The 18,613-nt window shown below is 40.3% G+C and overlaps 2 protein-coding genes across 9 annotated transcripts in view; one reads left to right on the forward strand and one right to left on the reverse strand.

The window, feature by feature from the left end:
- Nucleotides 1–41: 41 nt before the first annotated feature.
- Nucleotides 42–8,820, reverse strand: LOC120795360 (lysophosphatidylserine lipase ABHD12-like). 3 transcript variants are annotated; one of them, XM_040137235.1, is made up of 13 exons: nucleotides 8,800–8,820; nucleotides 5,578–5,819; nucleotides 4,407–4,509; nucleotides 4,057–4,176; nucleotides 3,838–3,868; nucleotides 3,713–3,758; nucleotides 2,555–2,684; nucleotides 2,382–2,419; nucleotides 1,580–1,659; nucleotides 930–1,012; nucleotides 647–725; nucleotides 410–543; nucleotides 42–193 (listed from the first exon to the last, which is right to left on the reverse strand). In XM_040137235.1, the coding sequence occupies exons 2-13, from the start codon at nucleotides 5,687–5,689 to the stop codon at nucleotides 166–168; spliced, it is 984 nt and encodes a 327-aa protein (XP_039993169.1). In that variant the 5' UTR covers nucleotides 5,690–5,819; nucleotides 8,800–8,820; the 3' UTR covers nucleotides 42–165. The 3 variants fall into 3 exon arrangements, with proteins under 3 accessions (XP_039993169.1, XP_039993170.1, XP_039993168.1); XM_040137236.1 differs by lacking the exon at nucleotides 8,800–8,820 and adding an exon at nucleotides 6,063–6,157; XM_040137234.1 differs by lacking the exon at nucleotides 8,800–8,820 and adding an exon at nucleotides 6,088–6,118.
- nin (ninein (GSK3B interacting protein)) overlaps nucleotides 8,602–18,613 on the forward strand; it is a 27,631-nt gene continuing 17,619 nt past the window's right edge. For 2 of the 6 annotated variants that reach the window (XM_040137224.1, XM_040137230.1), the window contains exons 1-7: nucleotides 8,801–8,947; nucleotides 12,501–12,713; nucleotides 13,773–13,866; nucleotides 15,226–15,398; nucleotides 17,584–17,626; nucleotides 17,717–17,892; nucleotides 18,320–18,466. In XM_040137224.1, coding sequence (XP_039993158.1) covers nucleotides 12,522–12,713; nucleotides 13,773–13,866; nucleotides 15,226–15,398; nucleotides 17,584–17,626; nucleotides 17,717–17,892; nucleotides 18,320–18,466 — 825 coding nt within the window. In that variant the 5' untranslated portion in view covers nucleotides 8,801–8,947; nucleotides 12,501–12,521. Of the gene's footprint in view, nucleotides 8,738–8,800; nucleotides 8,948–9,142; nucleotides 9,328–12,500; nucleotides 12,714–13,772; nucleotides 13,867–15,225; nucleotides 15,399–17,583; nucleotides 17,627–17,716; nucleotides 17,893–18,319; nucleotides 18,467–18,613 lie in introns of those variants that run through there. The other 4 variants (XM_040137225.1, XM_040137227.1, XM_040137226.1 and 1 more) reach the window with 4 other exon arrangements.

The following is an 18,613-nucleotide window of genomic DNA, read 5'->3' on the forward strand; positions in this document are numbered from 1 at the left end:
TCTTTCTTCCCAGTGTTGGAATAAAAACTTTCTATGTAATATCATATCAAGTAGTTTTATTTCAGTTTTTAGACATTCAGCCACTTGTGACAAAAATTTATCAGTACAGAAACAACAACAAAACAACAAAAACCTGCAAAACAGACGCACTTCTCCCAAGCCACTCTACTGTCTCAGCTTTTGTAGAAATCCCCTGCAACAAGAAGTGAATGGAATATTAAAATGATTCAGATTTCCTGAGGGAAATGTTGTTTATGGAGAGTGTCTGCAGGAACAACACAGAAAACTTTTGCAAAAACATATAAATGATCAGTAAACAGCATATACCACAGACAAAAATGATCTATCTAAGCTTTTTTTGCACGAACACGCATCATGAAATCTATGTCAACTTTAACTATAAACTTACCTAACCACTTTTGACAGATTGGGATCTAAGTAGATGTTGCTGTGGGAGAATCCAAGGTTCGCACTGTAAGAGATCATTTCGACCTGAACGTCTGTGTTGTATTTCTTCTGAGCCTGGAGGGATATCTGGTACAGCTGGAGACATTAAAAAATGAGTAATTCAGCAAAGAGGCAGCAACGTCCGGTAGGAAATTACCTTCGCAGAGAGGGAGAAGCATGAAATGAAGACCTACTGTACCTTCAGACCCATGTGATAAGGTACAACATTGTCGTCCTCTGAATGCAGTATAAGAAGTGGACTGGTCAAGGTCTTTAAACTGTGTAGGTGTTGGGGTTAAATAATTATAGTCAGAGATGGTTTCAATAAAATAGTAAACAAACCCAAATCATGCACACCAGAAGCTGTGATATGAAAGTTTTATCACATTCTTTTGCACACTGTTGTGCAAAAGAAAACTAATCAACTAATAAACCAATAAGTAAAATAAAACAGGATTCTTCTTTTTTTCGAACATACTTACTTTTTATCATTTGCAAATACTATTTTGTTCCTTTCCAATATGTTCCAAAGCAAGCTCTCAAATCCTGGAAGGAACATGTACATCTGGAAGAAAAGATGCTCCAAATTAAAAAAACAAAAAAACAAAACAAAACTATTTTTTCAATATCCTGTGTACTTTTATACATACAAATAAAATTAATCGTGATCACGCATATAGCAATAATAACCAATATTACCAAATTAGTAATAGAAGAGTATGGATAGAGTAAGTGTTAAGTGAGCTGTTTGAGGCTTTATTAATATAGCTAAACTTTACATTTGTAGCAGTTGAGTTTAAAAGGGGGTTGTGAAGTAAAATATGAGTTGTGTTGCATCGGTGGTCTTGGATCAATTTTATGTAAACACCATTTTGTGGGTTCAATTCCAGTCTAGTTCCACATTTTTTTGCACATCATCCACCTCTCTTTCCCCCAGTCTATCCAGTCTCTCAGCCTCTTTATTTAGTCTTGACTGTCTCTGAAATTGGCTCAGCATTTTTTTTGTTTTAATTGTATTTCCATGCGTTACTTTCTACTGAAACAAGACAAAATTTATACAGCTGTGTTTTCCATGGATTGGTAAACACGCTGAGGGGCTGCAGACAGACCGAAATGTAACAGCTGGCCTCACCTTAGCGAGCGGATGGTTGGCTACGGCCTCTCTCATTCTTGTGTATGGAGCTTCAAGGATTAAAGCATCAATGGCAGACCCTGATATTAAAGACAGTGACCAAAATTATACTTAAGAATAATTATGAATGGACGTGGTACCAACTTTAGATCTAAAATTTCACATGACTACATGGCACTATACTCATGACCCGATTTTGTCTCAGTTCCATACTATATACAGTAGTATCTGTAAACAGTATGCCCTCAATAGCAATCTTTATAATATACTATTTTGTGTGCAAGAAATTAACTTACTTAACCGTTTCATGATAAAAGGAAATGATACGATATTTTAACCACTTTAAAATGTGACTTTAAATTGCCACTGTCATTTAAACTTAACCAGGAGAAGGCACCTGATTAGAAAGGTATCATGCCGTTTGGATTTAGGGCACAGGCAGCATGCTAAAAAACCAGGGCCCTCAAGCGACGCAGCTAACTGGAATTCAGCCATCATTCGTTTCATTATTTGCCCCTGTGCTTTTCCCGCTGTGATGGGTCAAAATGCCGTCTGTGAAAAAGTCCTATCCCATGAGGGTCACTGGACAGCAAGAGTAATAAGAGATAATAAAGGTAGCCAGCAATTTGTCCCACACTAACAGTTACAGCAAAGCCAACAGGAGAATAGGGGGATGCCAATCAAGAACAGTCTATACACGCCCACACAGTCCTGGGAAGTTCTAATCAGCCAAAATTAATAATCAAAATCACCAGAGTGGGTTTATCACAACTGTGCAGGGCCTTTAGAAACTTTAACTCACCTTGCTCTTGCAGTTTCAAAGCAACATTGGTTGCCACCCTAGAAAAAAAAAAATGAGAAAGAATAGCTTGTAAACATTTGTGATCAATTTTCTTACTCAGATCTTTTCAGTTATCTCTATTAGTGCCATGGACGGCGGACGTTACTGGTCAAAGTGTCTGGAGAGAAACTAACCCGGAGCCAAGTGAGTGTCCCCAGAAACAGACAAGACTCCCTCTGCTTTTCTTCTTTACCCACTGGTACAGGTAGAGGGCGTCACTGGTCAATCCGGCTTCGCTTGGCTCCCCACTGGAGTCTCCAAAACCTCATTATCAGACATATTACAACCTCAAAATTATGATCCTGTCCAGACAACAATGTATTTTGAGTGACAATGCAATAACTTTACATCAAAAACATGACATATGCTCTGTTTTACACCTGAATAAACTTTCCACTTTTAACCCCTTGTGCTTCACTGACACCGGCTTTACTAATAACAATTTACTTTAAGTCATCTTATTTAGCATTTATAAGCAGCATATAACATTTAATAGATGGTTTATTACACACTATAATGTAGCTGTAAGCAGATGTAAGTATAAGTGGAGGCTGCTGTATAAGCAGAAAAAAAGAAAAGAAAAAAGTTGACAAAACTATTGACAAATACTGTACATTAATAAACACTTACAGTATCCTTATATCTGCTTATAACAACATTAGTGTGTTATATAAAGTTATGTTAAGTGTCACTGCCTTCTTTCCACTGCTGTATGTGTAATAATAATAATAATAATAATAATAATTTTGGGTTGTGGCAGAAAGTGACAAAATATGAAAAATGATATAAAGTATTGTTTTTACACCAAATAAGGAATTATTTAAGATTTTATAGGTTATATGAGCTATGCCTGAACAAATAAATATTCCCTTTGTTTGCCAAAAAAGTCAGTAACAAACAATGAAATGCACAGTATGTTGTTTCTTGACCTCCTATGAAAAAGACGTTATCAAACTCCGTTCACAAAAATCCAAACGCACCGGGGATAACGCTGCGTAAAAAGTACTGTCAATACCAAAGTCCATTGTATTTAACCATGTTTTACAGCTGAGGTCTCCAAGACCCGAAACAGAAGTGATGCATCATTTTCTGTAGCAGACTTCTGACACATGTTGTAAGTTCAATATCATGCTGAAGTATCAAGTTTGCAAACCAATGTTAAAAGTGTGTTTTGAGCTGTTAAAGAGGACCAAAGGTGTCCAGGACCCCAAACAACAAGGATTTCATTGTAAAATCTCAGTTGTCTTTGGCAGAAAAAAGGATCAGCTGAAGAGCAACAGTAAGCATCTTACCTCTGTAGTCTAAAGATAAGACATGATACCCTGCGGTACTTAAGATCTGCAACACACAAAAATCTGAATTTTATCTTAAAGCTTAATGTCAAAACCAAAAATTAGTTTTAGAACATAAACGTTACCTTCACCAGTTCTACTCTGTGATTTATCGCCCTGCACAAACGACAAGAGAGCAATGAATACAAACAAACAATGGGCTTTCAGACTCATTTACTCTGATCCACAAATCCGCGTGCGCATTGTGTCTGTGGCTAAACCCGGGGGTCTGAGCAGTCATGCAATACCCACTAGACTCCATTAGGATCAGTTCAAGGGTTTCTATCCTGCCGCTCGAGTCCCACCTGGTTCCTAAGTTTCCATGGAGATAGATAATAACAGGATGGCCGTCTCCCAGAGTCTCCCAGTACCACTCGGGGTTTTTTCCCACAGCCTCCTCCCATTGGTTGACAGGTAGCGTATGCCTATGAGACACAAAGATAAAGAGGGAGTGAAGAGAAAGCCAGAGCATCACAAACAAATACACTTGTGTTTTAAGTCATACAGTAGGTTTTTGATTGGTCCCGTGCTGCTAAATGAGTAGATCGCAGTCCTACTCACTCAGGAGCCACCTGTACCAAATGTGCATGGGCTTGTGGTATTTTCAAGGGCTGATGCACTCAAAAGACACAAAAGGAATCCACAAATGACCTACCATACTCCCACTGAGATGCCCTCCTCTGTGTTCAGGTAGAAGTTGCATGTGTGGTTCAGAACATCTTCAGGTTTGCCAAGATCCACAAACAATGGAAACCTCACTGCAGCACATGAGAGCACACAAGGTCAGTATGATTTTTGTATATTAGATATTTTATATCCCATCATGATGTACCACATTATTTGTATTGTACTATCACATTGTATCATATCGTCTCGTATAGAGCTGCATGTGCAGTACTTCAGTATTATCATTTATTACTTTCAGTGGAGTCATATTGAAATATGGTAATTTTTCCGTAACTGTTTTAAAAATTTGAGCTGCTCTGATTAATGAGTGACAGAATGTTGTGTAGGTACTAGTTTTGTTTCATGCTTGAAAAGAGTCTTGTGTAAACTAATGCATTACACAGTGAATTGGGCGGCTGTGACTCAGGAGGTAGAGCGGGTCCCCCACTGACTGGAAGGTCGGAGGTTCGATTCCCCGGCTCCTCCAGTCTACATTGCAAAAGGGGTCTTGTGCACGATACCCCTGATGGCTGTGGCTTTGAGTGGCCAATAAGATGGGAAAAGTGCTGTATAAGTGCAGGCCAGTTAAGTGCAATGAGCATAAAATGTTTGTGACGTGGTAAATCTTTGGCATCTATTGGGTTCAACTATATCGCTCGTCCCTAGTATTGTGTCGTATCGTTTGAAGTTGTGAGTTACAACTCAGTGCTGCAGTCAGAGATATTCTGTTTTTGCCACTACATCTGGTTGTTGTTTTTTATTTATAGTAAAGCACTGCTTTGTTTTTTTGTTTGTTTATCCTGCTGACAGAACTAGTGGAAATGAATCAGTCAAAACTCTACTTTCATTGAAAATTGAGCATTATTTTGTTTATTTATTTATTCTCTTTGGAAATCCCGTTTTTAAAACATTAAACCGTAACATCAGTGTAATATACAGTATTACATCAAACTGTGAATGTTTGCAGGCTCATGGGTCTTTACAATAAAGTACGACAACATACAATGGGGCCTTTTGCACAGCAGCAGTTTTGACTTGTCACCCACTCTGTGTTTCTGAAATTCAGAATACACAAATATTGATTTAAGATGTCAACATCTGCAGCTTACTATTTGCAGTAAACGCTACGGACTGGGGAAAAAAAAAAACACATTACTTACACAAGTGGGCATATATGGCGTGGCCCAGTATCCAGGGGAACAGGTAGAGAAACACGGGGACTGAGACGTAGACGGTGATCAGAAATGACACGGCTCTCTTCGTTCCTGCCATAATCGAAACCCGATCCCCTGTGCAGCGACGAAATCTGGCCCGCTGTCCGAAACCGGTGTGCCCCCGGTTGCTTGCGACAGTCGTGAACTGAGGGCGGACCCGGCTGAAGGCTCCTCTCCTGGTGAAACGACTGGTTGGGAAATACAGAGGAAAAGGCGGTCAACGTTCAACTGAGACTAGTTGTGTGCTATTGGTTAACATGTGATACAGTGATTCAGACATGCTGGAAAGGAGAAATTGTGTCAGCTACGTAGGCTACTGATAAAAGTTCAAAGCGTCGCCAAGGAAGTGAGAGTCTTTTTTTTTTTTTTTTTTTAACTCAAGCACAATGACAACAAATCACACGGGTTTGGTGAAAAAAAAAAATCCATGCCTGGTAATAAAAATGCTCCTACTACCGGTAATTTGCCACTCCCAAAAAAAAACAACACAAAAACAAAAACAAAAACAATAACACTTCCAGCTGAAAGGTCACCACAGTGCAAGGCATTGTGGGTATTGATGTTCTTTGACTTTTAGAACCGTAGGCGTTCAAATGGTTACGTTTTCGTTTAATGTCAGCATAGTAGCACTCCCGTATATGTTTAAAATTATATTTCTTGCCTATCTAGTAGATTTAAAGTTGCTGGACTGACCAAGGCTGAATTATCAACCACGAAAAAAAAAAAAAAAGTGCACAACTGCCACAGGGTCCCAGATCAGACTCTGAGTCAGAAGTTGCGTTCGTTTTATACTTCGGTTGACGTCGGTTGACGTCGGCTGACTTCGACTGACTTGACGGTGAACGCGAACAGCTGATGACTGCGGCGGTGGAGTATGCCAACACTGCCGTTAAGTCGGACACATTCCGCTTCCCGTAGCAATGGCGGATCTGGTGGCGTGCACAGCAGTTTCGTTTTTGTTTTTGTTTTTTTTTATTTAAAAAACACGAGTGTCACCCTCAATATGTCAGACTGTTTCGCAGAACCTATACACACTGTTTACTCACCCAAAAATAAGTTGTTCTAAAAAATTTTCAGGCCAGATACAAGTTTACATTAGTCTTTTGACACACATGAAATTAAATCTCAGTCATGTTTTATGAAAACATCTAGGGCCATGGGTCAAGGCGTATGGGGGGTACATTCACACATGGCATACCTGCAAGAGCAACACCTTAAAAAAATCAATAACGGCCATAATGCCAGAAGAGTGAGAAGAAAATAAATCTAAAAGATAAAAATATGACCTACAAGGGCATTATTTCATTTACAATAACAAACTCCTGAACTGTTCTTACAGCTTTCTTGCTAGAAATTAAAACTAGAGTGTATGGTGCCCATATGTAAAAAAAATGAGCTGCCAGAAGGAGATCAAATAAATTGAATCCCCTTTGGTAGCGATAACCAATAAGATAAACCACTTAGGGCAAAGTTCTGTCATCGCAGAGGTGGTTCCCAGGCCCCAGACTCAGAAAACTGTGGCTGCCTGCATCCTGCGAGGTTTTAATGTCATGTGACATGGTGATGCTCCGCAGCAGTGGCCAAAGTCGGACCAATTTGCCCTATTGTTTTAAGTCCCCGCAGGGAAATTTGCTTTGTTACAATTGCTCATTACGCAGTTAGGAAAGATGAAGTAAAAAGTACAAAAGTAAAAACAACTATACAATAGTAAGATAATACGAACAATCACGTACAGCAAGTGAATAAAAAAAAATGAACAACTCAAATCATGATGAAGCACTGGAGCGGTGCGAAATCTGGAATGGTCGACATCTCACTCGGTTATCGAGTCGACGGCAGGGGGGCAAAGGCCCCCAGGTGGTCTGAGTGGCGATCACTTTGTGTGGATTTAATTAATGGCACTTTTTTGGTAATATGCACCACTAAAGCACAGTAAAAATGTACACTAATAAGGGTGCTAGAGTAGTTCCAGCAATTTTACCTAATCTTGAGGAGGGGCTTCGTGTCAAAATCTACTATTGATATTTCTACTATTTCATTGGACAACATGGTGCTTATTCTTAGACGAAAAGGTAAACCAGTATAAAAAAAAAAAATCGAACAGAAAAAGTGTCAAAAGAGTCCATGAGTAAATACCGGTATGTAAATATTTTTTATTAAAATGTTTGAACTCTTGGACACAAAATGTCTCCTGTGTCCAATAGTTAAAAGTATTGGACAGAAAAGCCCATTCTCAGTGTATGTGCGTTAGAGGCTTCAAGTTTTCCCCAAAAACACTTGTGTAAGTTGCCATGTCGGATCATTTCTGGCCTGTCACAGTGTCACAAATCATACTCGTCGGGTTTAAGCTGAGCACAGAGACACACAACCTGTGAAACTCTGCAGACACCACTCCGCCCAGCGAAGCTCACACATCCACGTGAAGCAACAGTGATCGAAGCACATTTTTGAGTGGAACGGGAGGGGGGGCTTTAAAATCTGTCAAATAACATGTTTGACCAGTCCCTTCCTCCCATGACTGTGAGTGAAGGAACACCCCATTGTTATAGTTAAACTGGCAGTCATCATTTTCACAGAAAGGCCCATGTAATACCAAGTTTAACATCTCCAAAGCACTGAAGTCGGTGCAGCGGTGTAGCATCAGATCACAAATTTCCCTTGTGCAAGACAGTGCAAAACAGAAGGGTTAACTGGGAAGGATGGGTGGATCCTAGTTCAACTAACTGGTTCAAACAACGGCTACTGGTTAGGTGCCAGAAAAAAGAGTTTCCTCTCTATGCCTGAATACGGATGAACGGATGAGCAAAAGCCAAGTAGATTTAATGATAACAGGAAGCTTCCGTTGTCTTTTAAAGCTTTGTTCATTTCACCCTTGGTTTTGGGCCACGGTGGGGGGGGGGGCAGGCTGCGGCCAGTCAGGCCGTCGCAGGCTCTCGGTCACCGCCCCTTCCTCTACCGGCCGCTTTTCAAACTCCGCTACACGCCGGAGGAGGATGACACGGCCGAGGACACAAAGCAGCCACCATACCCCGTAGAGGGAAAACGCTCTCCGGTGCTGTGTGCAAATGAAACGTCTCTAGCAAGCCTCCATAAGCCAAACTACCCAGTAACTGCCCTTTTTTTCTTGGTTTGTTTTTTTTTTTTTTTTCTGGGGAGAGGTTGATTTACCTGCGCAGGGAACCACGACGCGACGGCGAGAGAAATGTTGTAAAAGTTTGGTGTTTTTTTTTTCCTTTGTTTTCTTTTTTTTATTTTTTAAAATCTGCGTTCAATCGGCAGATTTCAGTTGGAAAAGGAGCCAAGTTCTGACACTTCGGTGAGTGTTTTTTTTTTTGTTGTTGTTGACAGTTTTAAAGCAAGTCGTTTCTTTGCCGGATGCTTCCTCCTCCGTGTTTTAACGTAAAATCTTTAGGGATGAAGTCAGCCAACGGCAACCCCGACTGACCGTTCACTTCCAGCGCGCCTGCCGATAAATTAGCCCGGCTAGCATAGCCCGTCACTTCCCTATGGATGTCCCCTTTGACTCGTTGAGATAGATAAACCACTTCTCGGTGGGCCGGGGCTAATATCGTGCTCACAGCCGACTTTTTGAGCTTTAAACAGGTGCAGTCAGTCAGTTAGTGGAGCAAACGGCATCGCTAAGGCGACTTTTGACAGAGTCTCCGACGAGCGATGCTACAAGATGACTAAGTACTGGTAAGACGAGATGTTATTTTCAGATTTTTCCCTCTGCTTTTCCTGTATACGGGATTTCACAGCCGACCCAACCCCCCTTCAGAGTTAGGGATGTAGTGACAAAAGCCGTTTCGGTTTTTATGAACTGATGTATGGCCTTGAAAATAGTCGATTTTTAAAACTAAAACGTAGTTTTCACATCGTCGGGGAAACGCTGTGGTGGACAGATGACTGCGCAGCAGTGTGCAAATGATCTCACCAAGATTTATTGATTTTTGAAAATGAGTCATTTAGCCCAAGTCGAGCAGTGTTTTCTCTCAGGTTCACTTAATGGGACATGTGAAAGCTGTTGAAATGTAAATTGATTTGAGAACCAAGGGAGCGTGGTATCCCTGTGACAGCAGTGATATGCAGCTTGATGTTGGGGTTATTCTCATTATTGATTGATTTGCCAATTATGTTATCGATGAAATGACAGTAAATCATAAAAATACATGTCACACAGACCAAGGTGACATGCTCAGATGTCTTGCTTCGTCTGACCAACACTCCATAATCCCAACATATTCAGATTCCTATCATGCATGACACTTTGAACAGAATAAATATATCACCTATAAAAGATACTTAAATATGTGCACACTTATGCGAGATCAAACGTTAGACATTCTTGAATATTCTCTATTATAGTCTCATTATGTTACATCATTAATAGTGTGTTTTTATTTATTAAATAAGACTGAGGAGAATTGCATATCGGAGTTGCTCATTGGCATTATTTCTTCCAAACATGATTGTATTAAAAGACAACAGGTGACCATGTTAAAATAACCCCCAGGCCTATGAATGATGGAGGACTCTTTGTTCCACACTCTTCTCCCCTCCGAAAGAAGACCACCAGCGTATCATCAGGCCGATGTTAAAGAAGAAAAGTTTTGAAATTTTTACTCTCCAGATTGAAATTTGCCAGGGATGATTACCAGTCACATCAGTACCAGTGAATGCTGGGATGGTGTGAGGATTGACCTCATTCTTGTGACCTGAACTGGTGTGATTCTTTAGCCTCAGCAGCTGTCAGCCCACGGACACCGTGAGCCACTGTGACCAGGCCGAGCAGGAGGGCTGCCAGGATAATGGGCTCAGAGGCTGCTTGCAGAAACCAAACTGAATTAGTGTGAAAACATGAGCAAAGTGCGTGGAGAAAATCTCATTTAGTAAAAACTTGAAATATGGTCAGGATGGATCTGTTATGTATTGCAATTTTTCTGCATTTGTTTTGATCATTTCTTGATATTGTCGCACAATTTCTTTGCGTACTTACTAAACATGACAGCTTTTGATAAGCTGCCATACTGCTGAGCCATGTTTTTGTTTTTTTTCTTTCCCCCATTTCATAAGCTGCTCAAATGTGCAGATGCAGAATACTGATTTGGTTTTTTGTGAACAGCCTATTGTCTGTGGTGAATGGGTTCCCCCGAATCTGGGGTGTGGGGGACACCTGGCCGAGTGCTTGATGATGGCCCTGAGAGCAGCTGGAAAAGCAGGGGGTCAGTCGGGTGCTCATTGTATAGATATATTTGGGCCCAAACTCGGAAATTTCAACTCATTAAATATAAATGTATGCTCTTAATTTCAAACGTAATTCTACAAGGTGTCACACACAGCATATATGTAACGCTTATGTTAGAAAAAGGGGCATAAAATGCAGAAATTGGCAAGAAAAAAAGTTTATAGTACAAATACACACAGGCATTCAAGGAGGCAGTTAAAAGTACAGTTAACATTAATATTAGTTAAGTTTATTGTTTTAATGATAATACATGAAATCAAAGTAAAAAATGACACAATATGAACATAGTGCTGGTCCCAACAGTCCCAGCACTTACACAGTGTGCAGAAATGTGTTCATCAGATGAAGTGGTGCAGAAGTCAGACATAAAATTTGTGGAAAGTATTTGTGAGTAAAAATAGAAGTAGATGAGTGCTTTCGCTCTCAGCTGCTATTTCCAGTCATGTTAACTGACTTTTACCTTCCTTAAGCTTCAGGTGGCTGACCTGGGCTATTGCGTCTATGAGTTATGTCATTACTAAAGTCAGATACATGGTATCTTTTTTTTTTTTTTTTTCTGACCCATGACGACCTCTCGCATTCACCTCTCTTAAAATAATAGACTATCATCCTAGATAATTACCCAGGATTCATTGTTTGGGTTTTTCTTATTGCTTGAGAGAAGCACTAAGCAGTTATTTACTGTGCTGAGCTCAAGCCTTCTGTTTTGGGCCAAAAAAAGGCCTCGCTCTCCGTCAACTGGTTCTTATTGTTTTTCAGTTACGGAAATGATGCAACCCAATAGAAAGAACAAAAACTTTCTCCATGTGTCTGTAACTGATGCCACCAGGCAATAAGAGTTGGCACAAGGCTCTGGGTTAACCTTCTCAATTAGTCCCTGGCTGCTTGTTCCACTTGGTTCACTGCCATGTTGTTGTCTTTGTCCTTGGTCTTTATAACCAAATGCATAGCATTTAGTCTAAAAACTTCAAACTTGCTGCTTATATCATTTTTATCATTATCAACTTCATGATTTTTATTTTGTCAGCTTTTTAAAAAAAAACAAATACTTTTCTAAAATATTAACATATTATTCATTGATACTATTTATAAAAATTCTGAAATGTGTTTAAGCCACATCAAAGTATAAACTACATAAAAGTTTATATGTTCCTGTCACGTATGGCACTGTCATGTCGTGGACTGCTGGTGCTTTATGTTTGAGCACAGTGTTAGGAGAGAATGATGGTCAGTGTCAGACTTGGCCATGTCTATCAATTTACCTGATTGTCTAATCACTGTAATTGGATTAGCCAAAGCCTCCGCCACAAATGACGCTGTAGCGCTGCGTTGGTAGCTCAGTCGTTCAGTGACACTTTCAGATGAAGGTGCTGTTTGGAACGCATTCTGTTGAGATAGATGTTTCCACCCTGTTTGTGAGTATGTTTCATAGTGATTTGATATATTATGCTGAACATGTGGAGTGAAGATATTTTGACCTCTTATGTCTGCTTTGATTTTTATTTTCTGAATTGTAACAGTGAAGTTGAAGGCTAGTAATGTTCTGGTATATCATTGTGGATATCAGCGAAAATATAAAGGAAAATGTGACAAAACAAGTATTTTTATTCCTTTTTTTTTTCAGGGCAGGTTGCTGTCCTGTGGGATGGATGACGCCCAAGAGCAGGACCACTACGAGGAGCGCCTGAAAGAAGTTTTTAACAGTTTCGACACAAGCGGGTGTGGCTCTCTGTGCCCAGAGGAACTCTCTGACCTCTGCCAGTCGCTGCAACTGGATGACGCCACACCAGCTCTTCTCCATGCACTGCTGCAGAACCAGGACCACCTCACTGCCAGGGTGAGTTTACTCCGCGGCCCCTGAAAGAAGCTGCTGTGATAATCTTTGAAACTGTGGAAAAAGCGGTTGCTGCATGTCTTGGTATTTCTGGCATGTTGTGGTGTGCAACTTTTGGAGTGCTTTTTCTCAGAAAAGTTGTTTTTATAAGAGAATTACTGTTCCTTTTCTGATGTTCATGTGAGTCGTGGCCTTCTGGCTTTCCTTTGCATGGGGTCCTCTGCACCCTTTGATTTTGGCAGATGCCTGTGAGCCACTCCGGCTTTCAGGTCTTTGTGTCTCCAGGCTTTTTGGCGCTTTATTAGTCGCCTTGTTGAGGAGAAAATTTTTCCCCATCAGCCCTCATCCCATGTGTCTGTTGTCAGGACAACCAATCCAGTTAATCACCATCCACAGATGCATTCGTTTGTGGGTGCTACGTGTGGAAATGTATGAAATGGAGGGGACAATGGTCAGATGTGTACAATTGGACTTCAAACCATAGAATTTGTAAAAACTGCATTGTACATTCAGCAGATCCCTGGTACATAGTTTTTATCCTTTCGGCCTAAAGTAGAAGGATGGCATAAATTACAATATGCTTACCTCCAAACTTTTGCATCAAGTTTCCATTTTCTACAAACTTGTGCACAGACTGATGGCTACTGTCTTGCGAGTGCTGGGGTGTGTGGTCAGGGTAAATGTTAGCAGAGGGGCCAGTGAACTGATTGCCTGCCCATGGTATCCAACAATAAGGTCAAAAAGAAAACCCCCCACCTAAAGCTGCCAGCCTCCGAAGCACAAAGGAAATCACCATACTTAGGGTTAGCAGCTGTTGATTCTTGAAGTGTGACCTCCCCGCTCCAGCTCTGACAAACCCTCCTCCGCCCAGACACCCAGGGACACCCGGCAGCCATCCGGCACACAGGGCATTACACCCAGTCTAAGGAATTTCGTGAAATTTTGCTTTGTTTTTGCTTTGCTTCACATACGAAGCATTGTTTGCATTTTATACAAAGAAGTCTCACATTTATTTAGAACTATACTCCAGTGCGTAATCTCTTTCTTAAATTCTTGTTCCAGGTTGACTTTGACGATTTCAAGAATGCACTGATTCTGATTTTGTCATCAACCATCGAGCCACCTCAAGCAGAACAGGAAACCTTGCAAAAACCAGGTAACGGACAAATGTTACACAGACAAATGACTTTAAAATGCCTGCAGCATCAGCCTGAAACCAAGTACAGAGCGTGACGCCGCATCATTAACCTAATCTGTGTGTCATGTCAGTATCAGTTTAATATGGAACCTTAAGAAGGCCGTGTCCATTCACCAAGCCATCCAAGCGGAGAAGGTGACGGTGCAAGCGTAATAACTGGAACAGCCCCCATGCTGTAAACCTGCATACAGAGGCACATAGCCAAAAGCGTAGACCTAAAGCCAATTAGCTGACAGTTGAACTGTTTGCACAGTCATGGTTGGCATGGCTTGGTATTTTATCGGTGTAGCTGAGTCAGTGAGTGCTTAAATACTAAGCTCTTTCTTGAAAAAATATATTTGTGTTCACAAGTTGTTGAATGTCACGATCCACTTGAATATCTTGATCCTTCTTTTTGTTTGAATAATCTGAGAGGTTTTATGGTAAATAAATACATTAACAGACTATTCACTACTATATCATGCAAGATATTTGTGTTACGAGGTGATGTGAACTGAAGTTAATATTTCACTGTCAGCATGTGTGTCTTACTGTCAATGAAGCATAAAGTGTAGTAAACCCAAGTTCCCTTCAATTTCTCTGAAGTTTGCACCTGAAACACTGGTGACCTGTAGTTTCTGTTTTATTTAAACAAATGGGAAGGTTTGTTTTTAAGATTCTTTGGTTAGTGCTTTCAGAGAGGTACATATTGAACTTTTTTTCCTGTATCTGCAGGTTTTGAAAAGTCTTAAAAAGCACTGAATTTAGTTCCTTCAAAAAAGGCCATAGAAAAAAGTCTTAAATTTCATTAAAAAAAATCCTTTTTTTCCTAGACTTTCAGTCAGCACCGTCAGACCCATAGCAATCACAGCAATCACTTTGACTATTGCTAGTCACAGTAGCTAGGAAGCTCATTCTCTCATAATGGGATTTTAGCAAAAACATAAATTAACTTAAATTAATGAATCATTTTTCATTGGTTAATCTAGCCATCCATTTTCTGCTGCTTATCCAAGTCTAGATCACATTATTTAAATTAATTATATAATTAGGAATTATTGTTATAATCTGAAAAAATGCATATAATAAAAAATTCTAGGCAATATTGTCCCTATTGGTTTAATTTTTTTGGACGGTATGACTGTAAAATAGGTTTTAATTTGCATGCTATGAGGTATTCAAAAGGTCGTAAAATGTCTTAAATTTAACTGCAGAAACCCAGTTTAACCATGTTGTCAGTCTTCCGCATATTTAAATTTTTTTAAAAAAAAAGGCTTTGCAAGTAGATGTCACACTAATCATATGATTTTACAGTTCCTTGTCATTATATCCCCACAGAGTCTCCAGAGATTCAACCAAAGTTTGTGAAGGGCAGTAAACGTTATGGCCGCCGCTCCACGCCAGAGTTAATAGAGCCTATTTCAGACTTATCCGAAGTTACCAATGCAAACCCGGCAGAGGGAGAGGATCTGGAGGACATCTATGACTCAGCAGTTCCCAGAAAGCGTGAGGTAAAAGGCTAAGACTGATGTCCTCTGAGTTTTTCCAGCACTGTTCTGAACCTCCAGACACTCAGTTGCCGTCCTTATCGCCTCCTGTCCTTACAAGTACCGTGTTTCTCTGCAGCCACAGAGCGGTGGCGAGGTGTTATTCTTAGCTAATCAGCTTAGTGGCATTCAGGAGAGATCCTGAGATGTAATATAGACAATCAAACGCAGGATTCAGAAAGCTCTGTTCATTGCATAACAAAGCAGCACTGTCTGTAAATAACACTGCGAGAATAATTACTCTTTAATAAGCTTTGGCTAATCAAGATGTACCCGCAAAGTTCGTGTAGCATCATGCAGTGTTTCCAGTTTAATGTTTCATGATTCAATTCAGTGTCAAGTTGAACTTTGCCCTGGCTGTGAATGTGTTGGACAAGGAATTTACATCATGTCCAAACGTATCAGTTTTTTCAGCAGATAAAAAGAGAGAGAGGTGCACATTGTAGTGTTTATGGTTGTCAGTTTCTTCAGCATTTGCTGTCAAGTGTTCTTCTTTATTTAAAATTGACATGAGATTCCTCCCTAAGTCAACACAGGATTGCAGTGGCTTCAGTGCAACAGGTTTTAGTGTGACGGCGTTATACAACATCAGTTCAGCCTTGGCCAGGCACAGCTGAACACTCTGCTTGGCTCCTCTGGTTGATGTTCTAGATCCTTTTCTTGGATAATCCTGCCTTTACTGCTGACATAGAGAGTTGTTTGACATATGTAAGGATAATCAGTACTCTGTGCTCTTTGTGACTTATCAAGAAAAAGTGCCAAAATTCACTACTTCAAGCTTCTCAAATGTGGAGATTTGCTGTTTTTCGCTGTTTTATGTGACTATAAATTAAATATCCTTCGGTTTTGGTTGCACAAGCAATTTGAAGACATAACCTTGGGCCCTAAGTAACTGTGAAACTATTTTCTGACATTTTATACACTGAATGATTAATTGATTATTTGAAAAACTTAATCAACAGATTAATAAATAATGGTCAGATGCATCCCTATGTTAAAGTTTTTCATATAAATAAATTAATAAATTAAAATAAAATAAAGGATAGGATTTGTTGACTGCTGTGGCCTTGGGACAACAGGATCATTTTTTTTAATACTAATACCAGGTTGAGCGTGCAAGCATGGAGGTGTTACAGTAGAATAAATCACAACAAACAAAAGTTTCCAACTGGTCACCAAAATGGTCTAATGTTGGCCAGTCCAGCTTATGTGTGGATGGATGTGTTAATATTCTGCGTGTTGTCTGTGACTCCAGCCCAAATGCCTGCCAGTGACAAGACAAATGCTTTTCGAGACACTGAACTGAAGCGTGTCTTGGCATTGACTAATCTAGGTCGCAACAATTCTATAATGTCCGGCCTGGGGACCAGCAGATGGGGCTGGGTCAGGGGTGCTCCTCAACAGAGACTGCAGGCCTGGGGTTTGGGGAGGAGGAGGGAGTTTTAGCTGTGACAGAGGAACAATGAGCCCCACTACTCCCGCCCTCCCAGATTCCTATACACCATGTATCAAAACGCCACTTGCAGTATCCCATCTGTTCTTCATTCCCTCACTGTTTGCTTCCCAAACAATAGATGGCCACGCTGGGATTGGGGCTGGAGAACAGTGGGTCACACCCAACGAAACCCCCTCCTCCTTTGGCATTTCTTGAAAAGCACAAGAACTTAAATTATTTTTGAGTTTTTTGAGAGTTTGTGCAAAGTCTGTTAAGAGCAAAAAAAGACAAGGTGTTGATTTTTCTGATGCATCTACTACGCATATGTCTATTATTGCCAGCATTCCTGATTTACCCACTGACCCTCCCTTAGGGCCCGTGCCATCACAAAAGCTCTCTTGTGTGTGTGTTTTTTTTTTTTTTTTCTTCTTCTTTTTGTGAGAGACACTCCAGCCCCCCTTGCAACCAGACTCAACCTTGCCTAATTTAAAAACATGTTTGAATTTATAAACGGCTGATTGTCACAGGACAAAAATTGCCTGCTGGCCATAGTACCACATTAATATGGTTCTTTTTGTCACAGATGAGTTTCTATATTTTGATTGTTTAAAAGTGATGCTAAAGGAGAGCCAGACTGATACCAGTGAAGCTGTTGAGCTGACTGTTTATAGGCTCTTTGTGACATTAATTTCAATTTCTTTTTGTCTCTAACAGCGCTGGAATGCTCACGAAACAAGCACAGAGTATGAGGCAGAAGGTACGTCAAAGTCGCATTATTTTTTAGAAAAGTACTTCATACTGAAGATTTCTGTAAGAAACTGATCACAGTCTTTTATCTGGTGTGTAGGCCAGATGCATCTCTGGAACCCCGATGAGCCAAGCACACCTCGGGGATCCATCGTTCCTCTGTCAACCCATTTAGAGGAGAGGCTGCAGGAAGCCTGTGAGGAGCTGGCCATATCATGGGACAGATGTGCCAGTCACACCGAACTAATTGCTCTCTGTGAGCATCTGGGCCTGGAGGTTAGTTAAATATTGAATGGAGAAACTGTTTATTTCAGGGCAGCTTTTTAAATCTCATTATCAATACTTGAGTTAAATGATTTGAAATCAATTTGAGTTTCTACAAAATCCCACTGCATTTCAATGCACTCTGGCACACAATGGAAAATACATCTTCGCAAAACAACAGGATTATGGCTCTAAATGAATGTGATCATAATTTATTGATGGAAAATAGCCATGCATTCCTGCATTGCCTCGTTTTTCTGGTTTTTACTCTGATTACATAGCTCATTTAGACAATTTCAGTCCACAAAAATGTAAGTATGTTTTCTGCCTCCCAAGGACTCTGTTACACTGTTGATCATATATCATATACATACATATATGGCTGCAACTGTCTCTTTAGGAAATGTTACTTTGAGAAAAACATCCTGTTATTTTTCAGATAAATGGAGATGTGCTCCTGAGTCTAACTGGCGATGGAGTGATGAACGTTCAGGAGTTTGTATCCAGGGTTGTAAACCACAACAAACCCCCCACACCATCCGCCTCCACACCCTACAGGCAGCTTAAACGACATCACTCCACTCAGGTGCCGCATTTGTTTGCTGAGCTCTACCTGGTTACAGGATGTGAGCGCAATTCCCTTGTTGTTTATTAATTAATTTTACTGGTTATTTGTTTTAGCTTTATTAAAGAGTTTTCTACGCAAATTTCCATGATATGAAAAAAGTTAGGT

Source organism: Xiphias gladius, chromosome 10 (assembly GCF_016859285.1).
Source record: "Xiphias gladius isolate SHS-SW01 ecotype Sanya breed wild chromosome 10, ASM1685928v1, whole genome shotgun sequence".
NCBI classification, from domain to species: Eukaryota; Metazoa; Chordata; class Actinopteri; order Istiophoriformes; family Xiphiidae; genus Xiphias; species Xiphias gladius.

Excerpts from the sequence above, each read along its gene's own strand:
- LOC120795360 (XM_040137235.1), bottom strand. The coding sequence starts at position 5,689 with ATGGCAGGAACGAAGAGAGCCGTGTCATTTCTGATCACCGTCTACGTC. Across the intron at positions 3,869-4,056 it reads CATGGAAACTTAGGAACCAG|GGCGATAAATCACAGAGTAG; the intron begins GTGGGACTCGAG and ends TCGTTTGTGCAG. Across the intron at positions 726-929 it reads GTATTTGCAAATGATAAAAA|TTTAAAGACCTTGACCAGTC; the intron begins GTAAGTATGTTC and ends ACACCTACACAG.